Source organism: Paroedura picta, chromosome 9 (assembly GCF_049243985.1).
Source record: "Paroedura picta isolate Pp20150507F chromosome 9, Ppicta_v3.0, whole genome shotgun sequence".
NCBI lineage: Eukaryota > Metazoa > Chordata > Lepidosauria > Squamata > Gekkonidae > Paroedura > Paroedura picta.
In genome coordinates this window covers 43,669,865-43,690,834 of record NC_135377.1, presented here as the reverse complement: position 1 = coordinate 43,690,834, position 20,970 = coordinate 43,669,865, and the positions used below count along the sequence as shown (strand labels likewise).

Here is a 20,970-nt window from a genome sequence, read left to right as displayed (position 1 = left end):
TCCCTTTAAGGAAGGTTTAAAAAAAAAAAAAAAAAAAACAGACCCATAGCAACGAATCTGGGTAGATTCGTTGCAACGGAGAGACCCATCCAGCTGCCTGGTGTGTTTGAGCTGTCGTTTGATCGTTTGAACGTTGCCACGCTTCCTCCGAGTGAAACCCCCCCCCTCTCACGGGCCCGATTTTCGGCTGAATGAATGTGTAAAAAATAAAGGAATGAATGTGTAAAAAATAAAGGGACTTTATTTCAGCAAACGTGCTTTTCTGTGGTTTGTGCTTAGTGACTAAAGGGGAGGGACTGAAGCCAGGGAAGCCTCTAAACAGTAAGAGGCTCGCTGGTGCGTTTATCCCCACTCGCTCGGAGAAAAAAAAATGGCGATCGCTTCGCCGGAAGATCAGAGAAGAGAGCCAGGGGGAGGGACTTTGTAGAAACCGCAACAATGTTAACGCACAGGTCTTTTTCGCTAGTGTTGCAGATTGGTTGCAGGACTGTATCGCTTTCCGGAGGGTGAATCCACTTTTGGGGATTTCCCTGAAAGCGCTACAAGGAAGCGCTTTTTGCAGATTGGTTTCAGGTGTGTGGCAGATTGTCGACGACGTTGTGCAAAACAGCAAATCAGTAGCGTTTTCAATTGGCAACCATTGTGCTATTTTGAAGGCGTGCAAAAAGCCCCTGGATTTGCCACTTTTTATCTTGCATCCACTTTTTATCTCAATGAACATCCAGGGGCAACTCTTAATGGAGGGGGAAATGCATGACAGTCTCAGTAGCGTTGTCTCACCTTGCACCCACCCTCTCTTCTCCATTTCTGCTTTGAATATATGTTTTTTTTTAATGGCGCAGTCCACGTTGCTGCGGGACTACAAAGCTACTTCATGTCCATGGTTTTTTTGGGGTTCAGGCAGGCAGAACAAGTTTGTGTTTTCTGGAGGTGGGGAATGAACGGGGAAAGGGCGTGTGATGAAGCAGCCCTCTCCCGATCATCCAGGTGTGCATGCACTTTGTTTTTAAGCCCACTGTTCACACACAAATGGGTCCAGTTACATTTCCAGCCCCTCACACATCTACCCATAACACCGGAGGGGGGGAAGGGGGTGCAGTACCATTTTGGCATTTCACCATATCAATGCAGAGGTGTTAATTTCTTATTGAAAAATGCAGAAGTGCCTTAAAAAATAATTTCAGGGTTCAGGGGGGAAGAAAGTTTCAGTCCATGAGATAGCCACTGTGCTGTGATTGGTGGTTTGCAATGATTGACAAGTCATTGAGTGGGGGGAGAAGTTCGGCTTGTTTTTCCTGGCAGCCTTGCCAGAAGGCAAAAAGCCGTGATGGGGCAGAGGGAAAAAGCAGGAGGGGTCTCCCGTATGGAGAGCTGCAAACGCGAGGTTTGCCATCCCACATTTGCAAGCAGGAGACCACATGCGTTTTACCCCTTGGTGCGGAAACCGTCACAGTTAAACTAGCTTATGTCCTATTTCCTTAAGTATGCTTTTCCACAGTCAGCTCCAAGGAAAACTGAAACTGGGAATCATGGGCAGAAGCACCATATTCTGCATTAAAAAATCCAGCAATTTCCATCCCCTATGTTTACTCAGAAATTTTTCCCATCCAGCCAAGTTTAAATTTCTCCAACAATTTTTCTTTTGTTCCTCATTCTACTTTATTTTCATATTGTTTATATGGCACTTGTGAATCAGTAAAGAATTAGCTACTCTTGCTTAGTTGACAGGCTTAATTACTATGTTTGTCTTTGAAATCAAAGAATTGGTCATTATCGTTTATTTATTATTGTACTTGTACAATTGGCTACAAAGTGAGCAACCATATTTAATCTCTTTCCCAACAAGAATTGATAATTAATGATTAATTCTGAATGCTGTAACCAGAGAACAGGATGCAATCAATTAAGACTAAAGCAGGCAGGCAGGAACAAGAGAGACAGTAGCCTTGAGAAATTCCAATAGCACGTTGTGCTGCAATGGTGTTTTAAGTCTTAAAAAACTACCACAAATCAGGCCTGTAAATAATTTGGAAGAGGAATGCGGGAGCAGGAAATTAAACAAGTTACCAATGTCATCATTCAGATTCTTCATTAAATAAGAGTGAACAAAATTATGTAAATTACAACCTACACAATTATTGTGAAAGTAACGTTTATAAGACATAGCCCAACACTGGGATTATCCAGTTGAAATACGTCCTACTTCACTAGGGCATCTTTTTGTAAGTGTGCCTAATTATAAACTGGATTATAATCAATGCTATTTAAAAAAGAAAAAGTAAATGCAATTTTATTTCTTTTGGATTTCCACTGGAATTTTGATCCAGAGAGAGCAGTGGCTACAAAGTTATTGCAATTTATGTATATATAAACTCACACTACTCATTACACAGCTATAATATGGTTTCCCACAAATACCATTTACTCAAAAGTAAGCTCAACTGTTTTCAATGGGACTTGAAAAAGGAAAAAATTATATTACATAGCAATCAAAATCTTGCTTCCACAATGTAAGCACTGACAAAATTATTTTTTGCCTACTCTAAAAATTTTGCTTCTACAGTCCTTATCAAGAAAACGAGTTGCAAGTCTGGAGTTACAAAAGATAACAAAAGCACTTCTTTAAAAATGCCAATGACGTAGAAAGGAATACTCTGAAGCCACAGAATTAATTTACTGGTTGCTGTGCTACCACTTGAAGGGGCACACTTCTGGGTAGGAGTGTGTGCAAACAAGATCTTGAGGGTATGGATGGACTGTAAACTAAATATGAACAGTGTGTTGCAGCAGCAAAAAAAGGCTAATGTGGAATTGGGATGTATCAACAGCAGCATAACGTCCAAATTGCAAGGTGTCATGGTTCTGCAGTAGACCACAGTAGACGACTACTACGACTGCATCTGGAGTACTGTGTGCAATTCTGGAGGCATCAATTCAAAAAAAGATGAAGCCAGAATAGAGTGGTGCAGAAGAGAGGACCAAAGATGATCAAGGTCCTGGGGAATCAGCACAAGCAAAGGCTGAGGGACCTGGGAGCTGTTCCTGTTGGTGCTGGAGAATAGGATTTAAGACAATGGGTTTAAATTATGGACAGAAAGATAGTGATTGGCTAATGGGATTTTTTTTTATAGTCATAGTAGTTTAGCAGTGGAATTGGCTACCTAGGTAGGTGGTGAGCTCCCTCTCCCTGGCAGACTTCAAGCAGCAGCTGAAAAGATATGATAGATTCTTCAGGATCAGCCTCTTAGTATTTGGAAACCAGGTACTGTATTGCATCATAGTTAATAAAATTCCTTAATCCATATTGCCTTGTATTTGTGAACTATGATTTGCATGTAAAGTATCTTAGTTATATTTGGCTCCATGAAAATCCTTGCATTATTTAATACTGACACAGTAAATACATTGGCTTCTGCCAATTTGCCCATTGCCTCTTCAACAGTAGTCCCAGGTATATTATGCATGGCAGGAAACCTTGCAAAAAGTCTGCCAAAAATACATTGGTGGTTTTATTTCTGCATGTGGAGCTGGTTTTGCCAAGGAAAAACCACCACAGTATTTTTGATTATGCATGGCATTCCACCCTCATAGCAGCAACTATCTTTTCAGTGCAGTATTTAAAACTAGCTTTAAAACTACTTTTCTTTTTGAACGGTCATGAAAACCATTTTTTGAATGCATAAATACTAGTGTGTTTTTGATTTTCTCCCCTGTGCCACTGTACACCAATGGGTTAAGGGACAACCTCTAGTCCCTTGTCCACCAATGGGGGCTTGAGGTGCCCCTTGTTTAGTGCAGACCCTCCCCACTTCTACTATGGCAACATTACACCAGCAGACATTAATTAATTAATTCCCTCAGAGGCATTTGCAAGCATTTCAATCCCCGCTCTACGAAGAACAGCATCTTTGTAGAGAAAGGTTGTCATGTTTTCAGAAGGCTGTGTGCCTCAATGGAAAGTTCTACTTGATGTCTCCGTGTCTATGAACTACAATTCCCATAATGCCCTTCCAGTAGCTTCTGCCAGAGTGGCAATGACATTGCAGCTGACCATGGCCTGCCAATGCGTGTCTAGCACCACCTCTGTCCCACATTGTTTGCCATCATAAATCTGTCTTTCAAGTGCATAATCCTTGCAGAAAAACAACCGTTTTAAAAAGTGATTTTAAAGGGTCAGCGTGCTGACTTTGGTAAAAACCTTTACATGCATAACCCACCCTAGATTTCTTACCCTTCCATAATGGCAGCTAATAATATTTTGTGAACCTCTTTGAAATCTGCCATTCTGTTCAGTAAAAGAATCCTCCATAAACTACAATCCAATTAATATGTTTATGTGTTGAATGTATTATGCGACCGTGTTCTGCATTTTTGTTTGTTGGCTAAACTCAAGATTCATCCACTTGCCTGCATATACTTCCCAGTTGTCTGGTTTCCCCCCAAAAGCCCCCTTTTAAAATGTGGATGAAATTATTTGTTATCTCCTGGTTCTCTTCCCCAATAAAGTGAGCTATTGGAAAGATGAATTGCACAGCTGTGATGGTACTTATCAACAATTCCATTTCTGAAGGCATGTATACCTAGGGCAATTGCTGTGGTGTGGGAGGGGTAGTGGTGATGGATAATACTTCCTTGGAAAGCAAACAAGTTTTCAAATACTACCCATCAGGATATAGCTTGTTCTGCTCATTATTTAGGCAAATTAACATTCATACATAAGGTTGCCCAAGATCAGTCTATAAGAAATAATTAGACTTTTCCAGCAGGGAAAAAATGAAAAGATGTTCTATGAAAAAATGTATTGTAAAGAAAGTATTTTCATGTTTTTTGGGGAAAGTCTGAAGGATATTCAAGAGTAATGACTCTCTGGTCATTTAGTCCAGTAATTTTCAAATGATGGACTGGAAGCCATGATGGCTCTCAGTGGGCTGTTCTCCAAACTACTACTAGCAGTTGTTCAGACAATGGTTTTGTGACAGCCAAAAAGCAGGAGAATGTAACATCTTCCAAACACAGAAGAAGAAAGACATAGGCTTGCCATGGAGATATGCTAGCAGGCAGCAGCTCCTATCAAATGCCTTCCCTGACCCTTATGAACTGCAAGGGCTCAGTGAAAGTTCCTACTCATACATAAGGATCTAGACTTGAGCATGGCAAGGGAGAAGGGAACATGTAACAGGTTTCCTCAGGAGGTGGTGGAGAGCCATCTGATGGAGAGGCTGATTCTGTAAAGGCAAAGGGGTGGCAGGTTACAGTAGATGAGTGATTGGGATAGGAGTGTCCTGCATAGTACAGGGGGTTGAATTAGATGATCCATGAGGACCCTTTCAACTCTATTATTCTATGATTCTATTCTATGATTCTATGACTAGAGAGGCACACATAGAAGGAACATCAGCCATCAACAACATAATTACATTGCTATTATCTTTAGCTCCCAAAATGGTCTAGTACTTGTCAACTCGGCCATGGTCATCAGAGATATGGATAAACAAGGCCATTTCCTGAAAATTTAATGTACAGTTCATTCAAGTCTTCCTTTCCTACCATGCTGTTGATTTAGCAGTGTGCATACCTTCTGAAACTCATTACACTAGAGTTTAAGTAATCCCAGGCTGAGTCTTTTAATTTCCTCTTCTTTTCCCCTTTCCCCCTCCCACACGTTCGAAGTGCTTGTTGGGCTATATTTCACTATGCACAAGACATCCTACTTTCCCCCTCATCCATTCTAAAGATTAGTCAAATGTTTTATATGGTTAGGATATGTTCACCAACCTTTTTAACACTGAATCTGTCTAAAGGGTTCCAGCTTTTTATAGTTCCATTCTATTACATTAAATCTAAGAAAAAGGCTTTCTTGGATACCATAAAAGAGCAGGTATGTAGTGCCATTCTTCTTCACTGATCACAAAGGCAGCTGGAAGGTTCTCTGAATGTAGGACTGTCAGCTCTGGGGTGGGAAATACCTGGAGACTTTGGCAGTGGAACTGGGAATGGGAGGGATCTAGCATGGGAGAGATCTAAGTGGAGGTCTCTCCATTCCATCCTCGAAAGCAGCCATTTTATCCAGGGGGACTGATCTCTGTCACCTGGAGATGAGTTATAATTCCAGAGGGTCCTTTGAAGATTGGCACCCCTTTCTGGATGTTTGTGTCTAAGTGGAACTGTATTTCCTCAACAGCCAACCCAGGAACCAAACAGAAAGCAAAGGGTCAGCAATTATGGTCAGGCATAAGATGTAATGATGAAGCTTTGAAGCACTCTGCCTTTCAAAGATGCAATTGTCCAGAGACCTGGAATGTGCTTCTAAGAGCAAGCGGTAGGGATGATAGCTTCCAGGTGAGACCTGGGAATCCTCTGAAATGTTATGGATTGAGTGACTGTATTTGTTGAATGTCATTCTTCATCCAGTTCGCTCATGGTGCTTACAGCAGATTAAAATACAGCCCCACAGTACCCGTACAAATCCAACCCCCTAATTCCCCCCCCCCAGACTCAATTTCCACAGCCCCATTTCCACAGTTCTTTTTGGTGGTGTTACTAAGAGCCACCTTCTGATTAAAGCTTAGTTTTCACAGCCTCAAATCAGCATCTAGACTTGTGATGACAGTTAAGTGTTTGCCTAACTGAATACTCAGGGCCTTCTTAAGACAGACTGGAGCCCTGTGCACAGCACAGCAATGGCACCCTTCAGCCTTTCTACTGAGGTTTAGACTGGATAGAAGTGAAATTCTCATGCCATGAGATGGAAACAAATGTGACATTTAATGACACCTTCAAACCATATTTCCAAACTTTGGTCATTCATCAGGCCAAAGAAAATGTTTTTAAACAAGCAGATTAAAGTTGGACAAGGCAGAGAAGGATAATTACAAAAAAACCTGACTAAAGTCAAATGTGGCAGTGAAAGATTTAAGGACTTAATAGCTAGGGTAAATAAGCACTTTGGGGTTTATATAACAGATCCATCTTGCCTTCCTTTTCCCACTGGTATTGGGGAACCCTTCACAACAGCCTGTGATGCAAGGGGAAAAGGCCAAAATTGCTCTCATTTTCCACAAATTGTGATTCCCTTATGCTCACGGATCCAACCCATAGTAAGCTAGCAACAACCTTCCTGAACACAGCATTCTCTGCTGTTACATTGGCAGAATACTTATAGCATGGGTCATACATAAAGTCACTATATCAGAGCAACACATCTGTTCACACTAGCTGCAATACCAATATAAAGTCAAGCATGGCATTAGCATCAAAGTCCCAATGTGAACTTCTGTTCCACCACGGAAATAGTTATATTTTGAATGTTGGCATTTTCTGTATAGGTATAATATCTGGAAATTAAATCCCATCAAGAAATAGCTGTTTATGTGCTTTCTCAAAATGTAGTCTTTTAGGAAAGTACACAAATCAAGGCTGAAATGGAATATGGAAGAATTTCCAAGCAAATACAAGTGTCCTTACTTTTGACATCAGTCGGGTACAATGCCAAAGAATCCACCCTTCAAAACATCAATTTTCTCTTGGGAAACTGGTCTGGAGAAGAGCTGTAATTCCAGGGGATTCCCAGGTCCTACCTGGAGGCTGGCATCCCTACCATCAGACTACACAGAAAGTAAAAAATGTATTAAGTTGTATAGTTTCAAAGGGAGGCAAGATAGCATGGTATATAGCCCAGAAGCTAAGCTGGATTGGTATTTGGGTGTGAGGCTACAAAAGAAGTTTCTGCAAAGGAAGGTAAACCATCTCTGCTTCTCCTTAGCCTTGAATGCCACTTGTTTGGGCAAACATAACTTGGTTATGACTTGATGACACTTGTGTAACTATGTAAAGATTCTACTTGATTCTACAGTTCCTTTAAAGTAAGGAGATCTGTATAGGCATCAAGATTTATACAGTACAACATGAATTTTAGTACAATTAATTTACAAAATCAGCATCAAAGTAAGTATAGTTCATTTCTCCTCAATTGGACCAGCTTGGTGTAGTAGTTAGGAGCACAGGCTTCCTATCTTGCAAGCTGGGGTTGATTCCCTGTTGCCCCACATACAGCCAGCTGAGTGACCTTGGGCTCGCCACAGCACTGATAAAGGTGTTCTGACCAAGTAGTATTATCAGGGCTCTCTCAGCCTCACCCACCTCACAGGTTGTCTGTTGTGGGGAGAGGAAAGGGAAGGTGACTGTAAGCCGCTTTGAGGCTCCTTCGGGTAGAGAAAAATGGCATATAAGAACCAAATCTTCTTCCTTCTTCTTAAACGGCATATGCCACAAAGCCTTTTAAATAGATAGCTTTACAAATGTATATTTCATAAAACACGAACCTTTGACCACCTATTGAAGAATTTGAAATGATCAAAAACAGAAAGAAAAATACATTTGCAAGGAGTCAGGGCTTGAGGTGGAGAATCTCACTTTCTGTAATGGATGCCTTTTAACTTTATGTCAGAAAAATATTTTAAAGTATTAAGTAAATGTGTGTATGAGAGAGATAACTTCTTGGGTGAAAAAGCAAATGAAGTCCATTCTAGATTTATAAAATATTCACTCTTAACACTTTGAGGCAAGATGCCCAAAGAGAACCCCTATTTCTGAAGTTTGAAAATCTGAGAGAATGCATTGATTTGCAGCTAAGGTTTAACCCCCCAGGAATTTCACCTATAGTGAAAGACTCCTGAGTGAAAGGATTTGGCAAATATGCCAGAGGGGAGATGATGTGGAGATCTAAACTTCTCTTGGTGTCTATAGCTCTATAGTTCAAACAAATTCCTTATTTTCAAAGCTACTTACATTTTAGATTCATAGCATGTGTTTTATTTTGTACACACTACAGTACATATAGTCGTGCAACTACCAGTTGGCCATTGTTCCTTGGGATAACTCACAGGGGCTTTTCGCACGCCTTCAAAATCGCACAATGGTTGCCAATTGAAAACGCTATTGATTTGCCGTTATGCACAACGTCGTTGACAATCTGCCGCACACCTGAAACCGATCCGCAAAAAGCGCTTCGTTGTAGCGCTTTCAGGGAAATCCCCAAAAGTGGATTCACCCTCCGGAAAGCGATACACTCCTGCAACCAATCTGCAACACTAGCGAAAAAGACCTGTGCGTTAACATTGTTGCGGTTTCTACAAAGTCCCTCCCCCTGGCTCTCTCCTCTGATCTTCCGGCGAAGTGATCGCCATTTTTTTTTTTCTCCGAGCGAGCGGGGATAAACGCACCAGCGAGCCTCTTTCTGTTTAGAGGCTTCCCCGGCTTCAGTCCCTCCCCTTCAGTCACTAAGCACAAACAAGAGAAGCCCGTTTGCTGATGTATTTTCCCTTTATTTTTTACACTGTGTTCGGCCGAAAATCGGGCCCGTGAGAAGGGGGGGATTTTTTTTTTCACGGGGAGGGAGCGTGGCAACGATGAAACGACAGCTCAAACACACCAGGCAGCTGGATGGGTCTCTCCATTGCAACGAATCAACACAGATTCGTTGCAACGGGTGTTTTTTTTTTTTTTAAACTTTCTTAAAGGGAAAGGGGCTGTTTGGGAGCATGCTAACGGCTGCCCATTGGCTGCTTGACGGCCAGGGGCGGGACGAGCTTGGCAATAGCGCTTCCTGGCTAGCAATTTTTGCCGAGACCGGAAGCCTGTGGGAAACGCTACAAAACACAACTGGATTCCACTACAAAGGCAGGTATGCATAATGACGAATTCCACTATTTTAAATGGCGATTTTTCATTCAGCAACCAATTTGCTACAAAGATCCCGGTGCGGAAAGTCCCACAGCTATGGAAAGCAATATGCAGTTGGAGCTTAACTAATCAAGACCCAGGCCAAATTATGCCCATTCTTTAATATTGTAAAAACTCTGAATCTGAACAGGATCATCTAGCAGTCACATACAGACAAAAATTTATGGCTAACAATATGTTGGCACCAGCAGCTTTTTCACTCACCTAATTCCCCATAATCCCCAGCATAGCCTTTTTGATTCTCAAAGGAATCTGCTCCTCTTGTCACCATAGAAAAGCTGGCTGGATCCAGTCAGGATAAAATGGTGGAGAGGATAAAGATGTGAGCCACTTTGGGTCCCCAATCGGCAGAAAGGTGAGGTATTATTTTAAAACCTAGTTATTGTTACCTCACTGGTTCAATTTCCTGTGGTTAAATGGGAAGAGCAACAGGAAGAAAGAGTAACTCAGTGTCTGTATACCTGTATGCATGTGATACACTGTCCTATTACAAAAGGTTTCTGCAAAAAGGATCGTTCCTATCTCTGTTCCAGGACAGTTTTCTACTTTCCATCATTTTTGCACCATAAGTGGCACTGGGAGATTTTTTTAAAAAGTTCTATATAAGTATGATGCCTCCCTATTTGTCAGTCTCTCCTAGCCTAAGTTACCCCACAAAGCTGTTGTGAGGATGCAATGGGGAAAATAGAATAATGTATACCATGAGCCCCTTGGAGGAATGGTGGGATAAAATGGTGACAAACATAAATAAGTTGATTTGCTTGCAAGTAAGTTCCATTTTGTTCAACAGAACTTACTTTGTGACGAGTTTTTGACTTCACTGGAAGTATTCACAGAAGAATGTGTCTTCTGTGTTCATTGGATAGAATCTAAATATATAAACAAAAGGATGTATAATAATCCTATAGAACCCACAATTTGAGGGATTCGCCTAAGGTATATTTATTAACAATAGCTTTAATAAGCATTAAAATATTCAGGATAGTTTTATATGAGATAGGCTGAATGGGACAGTTCAGTGTAAAGTGGCATCAACCACACATTGGTCTTAAACACAATTAAAATTCAAATACAATCATGCTAGTTTCATATTAACATGAACTCTGTATGCAAAATGTATTAGCTGTTTCTATAACTGGGCTTCATGAAACATTTCTTAAATCACTGCAAGTTTTCATTACTCCTTATTTGGCATTTAAGAACGATGCTCTGTGCTTGTGCACACCAAAGTTAGGAAGATGAAATTAGAATAAAATGTGCATTTTAGATGAATTCTTGGCTAGATTTGATTATAGTCTATGAAAAGTAGGACAAGAGAATAATGCATTTTAATGCAGATAGGCAAATTAATTCTTGGTATATTAGCAACTGAGTTACATGAAGACTGAGACTCTGAATGCAAAAATAGAACATTGCTCAGCATGCAACGTAACATTCAATTAAAAAAAAACTTTTAAAATAATTAAGATTGTGAAAGCAAGGACTGTTTTACCTCCCTAGAAAGTAATCCAATTTGGCTCTATTGCAAAAAAAAAGCCATCCAAAATAAGTAGCAGTCAGCACCGCGCAGGAAATTTTCTTGTGATAAGACTTTTTCCTCCCTTCAAAAGCAGGGTGGAGAGCTGAACATATTTCAAGAGAAATACACTTGTTGATCTAGGAGAACAGAATTGTTTCTCTTGCTTTTAATTTTATTCAGGTAGCCATGAAAACATTTTCATCTCAGTGACTTTACTATGATTATATGCTCATAGCCTGCTTGGAAGCAAGGCCAATGAGAGGTAACATATTTATAACTGTGAAAGCTTCCTTTCCTTCATATTTTGAAATCAACTTAATTTGCTGACAACTATGCATAGAGCCTCTTGTGGCGCAGAGTAGTAAGGCAGCCGCCTGAAAGCTTTGCCCATGAGGTTGGGAGTTCGATCCCAGCAGCCGGCTCAAGGTTGACTCAGCCTTCCATCCTTCCGAGGTCGGTAAAATGAGTACCCAGCTTGCTGCTGGGGGGTAAACGGTCATGACTGGGGAAGGCACTGGCAAACCACCCCGTATTGAGTCTGCCATGAAAACGCTGGAGGGCGTCACCCCAAGGGTCAGACATGACTCGGTGCTTGCACAGGGGATACCTTTACCTTTTTATGCATGAGAATGAGAAGGGAAGGCCTTTCTTCTTCTCCTAAAAAATAATTCTACAAGTTTTCCATTCTTCATGCATAGATTTTTCATGAATGGGGGACTTCATTGTATACTCACAGTTGATTTCAAAGATATCCACCCAAGAACTGAAGAGCTTTTTCAATGAAATCAAGGTCCACTTCCATATTGTAAATCTCCCATAGATCAGCTATGTGCATGCATGCAAACATGTTCGTGCAAACAAACACACTTCAGGCACCGTGTGTTCCTAAAGACTGATTCTGCCTCTATTGTTAAAAGTGATGCTTAACAGGAGAAACCAAGAACAATTTTGACCAAAAGAGCCCAGTGAAGCCCTCTACAGAAGAGCAGGTGAAACCCTGTTTAGTTGTCAGGGGAAATCAATGGTGTATTTCCTAAGATATATGTGTAAGGTTAGTTACTGCCAAGCTGGCTACTGCCCAGACGCTGGATGTTGGCGATGTCAAGTGGAGGGGCTGGAATATAATGGCTATATAAGGTAAGCATTTCACTACATTTAAAGGCTGTGGGAATGCCCACAGTTTATATCAAATGCCCACAGTTTATCTTTTCTTTCACTTGAAACTCAAAATGTGTTCAAGATTACAGTTTCAGTAGATTCATTTGATAGGAAAGTTCTGTGATACAGAAACAAAGCACAATGCCTATCATCTCCAGTTGAAAGGTGGAACAGGTAAGGAGAAAACCTTTCTCCACCAAGGAACTGCTGCCTGTCAGAGGAAATAACTTTCTGACTCACTAGACAATATTCTAACTCAATATTCACTGAGCTAAATTGACTAACAGTCTGACTCAATATACTGTTAAAAACTCTAGATGTTCAGAAATATTTGTCTGTTCCTCCTTTCTCTATAGCTAGCTGATATATAGGCATATTGTGCTGGAAGATGCTAGTAATCTAGCTAGGTGGATAGTGATCAGTAGTGGACAAAGGTTAATAGAGGTCTCAAGAAGCCAGTTTATATAATTATCCTCTCCTCTATTTAATCCTTGCAATAACCTTTTGAGGTAGGTTAGGCTGAGAATGTGTCACTAGGCCAAAGGCACCCTCTTGGATGTCAGTGGGCTTTTTTTAAAGCAGAGTACAAATATAAATAAATCTTCAATGTTCGAAATCCCACAAGGTCCCAGGTTTCCATTTCAAACAGAATAGCCCTATATCTGCAGTTGCTGCTTCTGTTAAAGGCACAAAAGCAAGAGCTGTTTAAAAGTTGGCAAACCTATCAGTGGCTCTACTCTTCAACAAAAAACTCACACCCATCGAATACAGGCACTTGCAGTCTTTAGATAGTTGCCATTGTTTATGCTATCCCTTTTAATTTAGACTAAATGCCACCATGACTGACAAGGTTTAGAATCATCTCTTCTCTTCACACATGAGCAAGTTTTGTGTGTAGGGTTTTTTTAAATCCAATTTCTTTTTACCTCTCCCCTCGTGTCTGACAGTTCTCTGGGTATACAAAGAACAGCAAAAATGGTTAAAGATACTTAATCCACATGAACATATTTCTAAACATGCATACTGTATTATCTCCCATTCATGGCTGGACTCAGAGATAGGCAGACAGCCTTAATCACTTTGTATATGACATCTCTGTTCAAAAAGAACAAAAATCCTGCAGTGCGTCTTCACTGTCTTAATGAAAACGCATTGAATCCATAAATGCAGGTATAATCCTGTACCCAGTAATTTTGTTAAAAGGTTGCAGTCCGTTAGAAGTTATTCAAACTCTTGAGATCAGAAAGAACTGTAAACACAGATACATCTTAGCTACGAGAGAGACCTCTAGTGTGTACTAGAACATTTTGTGCTGTGCTTCAGGCGTAATTAATACACTAAAATCACCACAGCCGTTCTGAATATGTGATATTAAATTTCAGTAAGTGTCTCTCAGAGTGAATTAGTTTTAAATGTCCTCCTAAGTGTGCGGTTTAACTCAACTAGCATCCGTTTGAAATTGAGTGGAGATTGGGCAGAAACCAACTCGCCTGCATTTCCAAAACTGCTCCATTATATTTGATCAGTTTCAGTGGCTCGATTTTATTGCTGAATGATGAAAAGGTCACTAATGCCTTAATGCTTGTGTTCAGACCTTTACATCCAGTATCACAGAGGCTTTGTCTAATAGATTCCTGTATGCCTGCTAGATCAATATTTTAAAGATAAAGCTCCGTCTAAAGGTCTGGTATTTTGTTTCCCACTGAATGATGGCCATGAATATCAGATTCTCTGAAATAGCAGCCTCTTTAGTTTTCTTAATCTGAATATAATTTCTGTAATTCTGCATATAATTTCTAAAATCAAGGAAGGCATGGCCTATAAATTAGTTGTCTGCTCAGTTATTTGAGTACTGGCTTATGTGGCTGCAAGGAAAGGCATGTCTAGAGACTATTTCTTTTCTTTATTATTGTACATATAGAAGACTGAGCCTGCCCATTCAAAACAGATTCTAGCGACTGAGCCCCAACTCCAGTGAAACCCCTCCCTTTTGGCAAGGACTAATGCTTTAAAGCAAAATAGAGACATCTGGCATCCTAGTGTGTGAACTAACCCTACCTCACTACAACATACAAAAAAGGGAACATATGGCCTGATACGAAGGGCCGAAAATGTTGCATTAGGTAGCAGTGAATTTAATTTAGCTACTTACATCATGATCTATGCAGGCTTACTCAAGGGAAACCCACTTCCAAATAAGTGTGCAGGAAATGTTGTGCAATTGTAAACTATTCTTGCACAGTGCAGCTATGTGAACAAATGTTTGCTGTGCATTTGGGGGGGGGGCATATTTGAGACATAGGAGGAAATTCCCTTCTTCACTCCCAACTCATTTTTTTGTTTTCTCCCCCCCCCACACACACCCCAATCAGAGGAAGAGGAGTCTAACTGCTGAGAAGGTAAAAGCCATTTTCCCCGTTTTTAATTTGCTCAAACAATCCAAGCATGCTTGGTACCCAGAGGGTATGCTCAAATAAACTTGTATGTGTCTGCCAGCTTCGTTGATTGAAACCAGAAGGCGAACATTTCTTACAGAACAGTGATGTTAAAACTGTTCTTTCTTTCACTAGTAAGCTAATGAGAGGAAAGCAAACAATCCAAGTCTCATTTGACAGCAGCTAGTTTGCATTAATTCAGAAGAGGCGGTGCAAGGGAGGGCACGTTGACTGCATCAGTATTTGTACTCATTTACTTTTGTCCCACTACTTTGGGCCAATGAGACTGGAGAGAGAAGCCAAAGCTGGGGGGGGGGGGGGGACATTGGGCACTCTCCCTGCCTTATTTCTCCTCTCTTTTCCTCAGACAGCCTCCATTTGCAACTGGGGGACTTTTATTGCTATACCCTACATACCCTTACTCCTGCAGGCTTGCAAGTAAGGTTGCCAACCTCCAGGTGGGGCCTGCAAACCTACTAGAATTACAACTGGACTCCAGGTTAGCGATTATTTCCATTGGAAGAAATGGCAGCTTTGAAGAGTAGGCTCTATGCTACCGAATTCCTTCCCCCCTGAAATTTCCCCCTTTTCGGGTAATCTTACCTGCAACCCTCAAGCCACACAGGACCAACCCAGGTCATTTTATTTGTAAAGTGCCTTGGCCACTTAATCGAAGAGGGCCTTCCTGAATATTATTGGAGACATTGAGTGGAGTATGCAACACAACACACACCTCCAATCACATGCTGCTGCACTGATAGTATCCCTAGAAATCATACTGCCATGCATGACTACTTCCAAGGTTAGACCACATCTGCATTGATAGTTATCCCATACATTTTACATGACAAATTTTGGAACGAGGTGGAAATCCATCTTGTTTGGTTTGTTTTTGCTGCCGGCTGTGTGTTTGTATGTGAGAAGTGCCATTAACTCGCAGCTGACTTCTGGCGGCCCCTTGTGGTATTTTCAAGGCAAACAACTAACGGAGGTAGTTTACCACTGCTTCCCTCTGCCCAGAAACCATGCATTTCCTTGGAAGTCTCCCATCCAAGTACTCATCTGGGCCGGCCCTATGCAGCTTTCAGTGGTAGCCTGGCCCCCACAAATCAGGGTGCCCATGGTGTAAGACTAAGGAAGTCCAGATTCAAATTCCAACCACAAAGCTCACTGGGTGTTCTTGGGCTAGTTCCTCTCAAATTAACCTACTTCATCCGGTTGTTGTAAGAGTGAGATGAACCCTACTGGAAGGTACACAGAGGTCTCAGGTTCTCTGCCTGGCATCTCCAGCTAAGGGTCTGCTGCTATCCAGCTCAGGAGGGGCTTTTGCAAGAGACCATGGAGAGCCAACAGCACTCTGGATACAAGTCAGCTTCCTTCATAGCACAGGGAAGGGAAAGTTGACTCTGCACATGCTCTGCAGCTATAGAATTTCAAAGTTCCAGTCGCCCAGCGAACGTCTACCCATACAGATGAAATTCAATGGAAGGTATTTCCCATCTCCCACCGAAATCAGGGATCGCCACGCAGTCCAGCCAGGACCCAAAAAGGTTCGGCCTTTTTATCCGCTTTGCACTCCACCCCCTCCCCTCAGCCCCGCAACGGGAAAGCGGCTGCCCAAGTCCCTCCGCGCAGGCGAGAGCGCGCGACTCCCACGACGGGGCTCTGGCTCTTTAAGGGGCCAGGCGACGGCGGCGAGCAGCAAGCCCCGCGGCGCCCGGGAGAGCAGGCGAGCCCTGGAAGGAACCTGGACAACGGAGGGCGGCCACGAGCGGAAGGGAGGAGGGGGGCGGAGACCTCCCTCCAGTCGGCGAGCAACGCGGCCGCTGCTCTCGGCAACCTCCAAGAAGCCGAAGAGGCTTCGCCAGCAGGGGGAGCAGCGCAACCCCAAAACTTCGACGGGGCCTAGAGAAAGAGCGGGAGAACGGAAAGGGAAAGCCGGGGGAGCGCGGGGCGGGAGTCAAGCAGGGGCCATCCTTTTCCTCCGTGCGCTCGCCAGCTGGAAAGCGTCCCCCTGCAAGCGGGAAGCCAAGTGCCCCCGAGGGCAAAACTGGGAACGACACGCGCACAATGGCGCCTCTCTCGCAGCCAGCTGGGGCACTGGGGGCGGAGGGAGGCAGCAACGACGCCGCCCCAGCCTCGACCCGCTCCTCGCCCCTTCCCGCAGGACAGACAGCAGGACGGACCACACCGACGACACCCTGGCGACGGGCTCGTCGGCGCGCGCGTCCAGCGCCTCGGCTAATTGCACAACTCATGGCGGCGGCGCCGCCCCACGCAACGGGGGGGATTGGCTGCCCCCTGGAAAAGGGGCGGCGTGGAGCGGGGCGAGGGCGAGAGCGGGAGAGAGGCGCTCGCTTCCCACCCAGTAGCCGCTTGGCCGAGGCGCGCGAGGGCGGGCGGGAGGGAGGCGGGCTGCTTCGAAGCGGCGGCGCTCCGGCTCCCGCGTCGCCCCAGTTGCAGCGGAGCGGGCGGCGGGCGACCTGCCAGCTCGGCGTCTGCTCTTGTGGGTGGCTCGGCGAGTGCGGCGCTCCCCCATCGCTTGGCACATGCGTGGAAGCGAGTTGCGCCCAGAGTCCCGGCCGTGCCCGCCGTGGCCAATAATCACAACAAACCCAGGCAGCCCTTACCTGGAACATCGAAGCCGCAAAGTGTGCGTCGCTCGCCTGCCTGCTCGCCCTCGCTCTCTTGCGCCCGAGCCCTGGCTCTTGGTTGGCCTCCCCCCCGCCGATATTTCTCTCTCCCAGCAGCGATCTGTTCTCCTCGCTACACCAGAGAGAAATGCAATCGCTTGGCTAAGGTAGACAGAACAAAATACGGAGAATAGTTGCTCCAGGGGCTTTAAACCCCCTCAAGGCAAGGATCAGGATACAATTAGCTCATGTCTCTACCTCCAGTCCAAATCAATCGCCAAAATAAAACTGAAATTAAATTAACGGATCGCGCGGGAATATAATTGATTGCCGCCGCAACCTGCATACAAATATATATATATATATATATATATATATATATATATATATATATATATATATATATATAATAGCATGTAATTCCCCCCCCCCCCCGCGATTTTCTTTTGGTGGGAAAAAAGCCCGTGTCTCATTCCAGCCTGCAACTTGCGTTTTACTCTCCTCTTGCACAGAAAAGCTGATTTTAATCGTTGTGATTAGTTTTGATGTAACGTTTCCGCAGGCGATTTCTGCAAATGGATGGCGTGTTTCTTTGCCAGAAGAGGGGAAAGCAGCAGATGATGATAATTATAAGGATTGTTGGTTGTTTCCTTTCCTTAAAAAAAATGTATTTAGATTTGTTCCTGCACTTTCCCAAGTTGATCCCACGACGTTGCCATGGTGCGGAGGTCACCCAACTTGTTGATTAGGGTGCCCTCCCGGTTTAAGGAAGAGAGCCCTGATCATTTGACAGGCGAGGGACACATTTTTTCCTGGTCCTGTGGCTATATAACTTTCCAGATGACGTGTGTAGAAATAAGCACATGGAGCCTGCTTTGCCCCAATCAAGAGGGAATCAGCGCCTGAGGGCAAGACACAAACTCATTTCAAATGTTCAGCCATGCAGAATTGCAAAAAGATTGAAGGGGTTCCACTGCATTTTTCTTATTTTACAACAGCAAAATTATAAAGAAAACAAAATCCCTCTAAACCTACCCAGCAGTTTCCCATCCAGGATCAGGTGGATTTATCTTCCCCCAATTGTTTAATTAAAATGAAGGCTCCAGCCCTGGTCACCCTCGAACTGAGGATGGTAAGTTTGCAGCTGCACTTACTGCTTAAGGGTTGTCTAATGGATTCTGGCAGAACTACTCCAGTGTTGAGGGTATTTTAAGTGGGGGGGGGAAGCTTAAACCAACTCATAAGTGATGTGAAACTTAACCTGGGCAAGAAGAAATGTACATGGGACTAAAAATGGCTCTGTGTGGCATCTTGTCCTGCATGAATAAAAAGCATACGTGGTGCTAGTAGAAGGAGCTTTCCCGTGGAAGCCCCTGTGTCAGTGTGGCTGCCCATGCAGTGCAGCAGCAGCAAGGGTGCCTTCCCTGCACTGATTCCCTGCAGCAATCACCCCCTGCACTGCATGGGGGGGGGGGAGAAGTCTCAGTTTTCTCCACCAGTAATTGACACATCAACATACTACAATAGCAATATTAAAATTACCAATTAAAAAAAAAACTTTAAAAGCCCTCCCCACAGCACTGTGTGCGTGAGTGTTTCTGTCTGTTGGCCAGCCTGCCCTGAGACTGGGGATGCGAAAATAGCTCCTGTTGACGCAGGGCTGGGACAATCTGGACTTTCCCATTCACAAGGTAGACAGCCTGGCTCTGGTGTGATTTTTTCTAAAAAGTTACGCTTAAACACGTTTGGTGGAAATCACAACAAAGGAGAACCCTACAATGTACAACAAGGCTTTGAGGAAGCGGGGGAAAATACAATGCAGTAAAAGTGCTACACTCAATATGCCAGCAAATTTGGAAAACTCAACAATGGCCACAGGATTGGAAAAGGTCAGTTTACATTCCAATCCCAAAGAAGGGCAATGCCAAAGAATGTTCTAACTACCGCACCATTGTACTCATTTCTCATGCTAGCAAAGTTATGCTCAAAATCCTACAAGCTAGGCTCCAGCAATATGTGGACCAAGAACTTCCAGAAGTACAGGCAGGATTTCAAAGAGGCAGAGGAACTAGAGATCAAATTGCCAACATACGCTGGATCATGGAGAAAGCTAGGGAGTTCCAGAAGAACATCTACTTCTGCTTCATTGACTATGCTAAAGCCTTTGATTGTGTGGAGCACAACAAATTGTGGCAAGTTCTTAAAGAGATGGGAATACCAGAGCATCTTATTTGTCTCTTGAGAAACTTATATGCAGGTCAAGAAGCAACAGTGAGAACTGAACATGGAATCACTGATTGGTTCAAAATTGAGAAAGGAGTTTGGCAAGGCTGTATACTGTCGCCTTGCCTATTTAACTTGTATGCGGAGCACATCATGAGAAAGGCGGGATTAGAGGAGTCACAAATTGGGATCAAGATTGCAGGGAGAAATATCAATAACCTCAGATATGTAGATGATACCATTCTAATGGCAGAAAGTAAAGAGGAACTAAAGAACCTGTTGATGCGGGTGAAGAAGGAGAGTGCAAAAATTGACTTGAAACTCAACATCAAGAAAACAAAGTTCATGGCATCCGTCCCTGTCCATTCCTGGCAAATAGATGGGGAAGAAATGGAGATAGTGACAGATTTTATTTTCCTCTGCTCCAAGATCGCTGCAGATAGGGACTGCAGCAAAGAAATTAAAAGACGCTTGCTCCTAGGGAGGAAAGCTATGGCAAATCTAGACAGCATCCTAAAAAGCAGAGACATCACCCTGCCAACAAAAGTGCATTTAGTCAAGGCTATGGTATTCCCAGTTGCAATGTATGGCTGCGAATGTTGGACCATAAGGAAGGCCGAGCGTCAAAGAATTGAGGCTTTTGAACTCTGGTGCTGGAGAAGATTTGCCTTGGACTGCAAGGCAAACAAACCGGTCAGTCCTAGAGGAGATCAGCCCTGCCTGCTCCTTAGAAGCCCAGATCCTAAAGATGAGACTCAAATACTTTGGCCACCTCATGAGAAGGAAGGACTCCCTGGAGAAGAGCCTAATGCTGGGAGCGATCGAGGGCAAAAGAAGAAGGGGACGACAGAGAATGAGGTGGCTGGATGGAGTCACTGAAGCAGTAGGTGCAAACTTAAATGGACTCCGGGGAATGGTAGAGGACAGGAAGGCCTGGAGGATCATTGTCCATGGGGTCGCGATGGGTCGGACACGACTTCACACCTAACAACAACAACAACAACAAAAGCTGCTGAATGGAGCCAAATAACACATACGAAAGTGACCCCTTGTGCTGCTATGCAGCCAGACACCTGCTGGAGCTGATAAAAGCAGACAATTCCTCCCGGACTATAAGAAATGGAAATGTGCAATTCTGCAGGTCTGGCCAGGTATGGAACACATGGCCTGGGGTGCTTTGCTTGGGGGTAGCCCCTAGCAAACCTTTGGCCAGTGGGGGTGCTAACAGCTAGTGAGCTCAAGGAGCAGAGGGACTAGACCA

At 43.5% G+C, this 20,970-nt stretch overlaps 1 protein-coding gene across 1 annotated transcript in view; it reads right to left on the bottom strand.

Annotated features, from left to right (window-relative positions):
- Positions 1-17,505, bottom strand: part of KCTD1 (potassium channel tetramerization domain containing 1) — a 100,858-nt gene extending 83,353 nt beyond the window's left edge. Inside the window, exon 1 of the mRNA XM_077352558.1 lies at positions 17,484-17,505. Coding sequence (XP_077208673.1) covers positions 17,484-17,492 — 9 coding nt within the window. The 5' untranslated portion in view covers positions 17,493-17,505. The remainder of the gene's footprint in view (positions 1-17,483) is intronic.
- Positions 17,506-20,970: the final 3,465 nt, after the last annotated feature.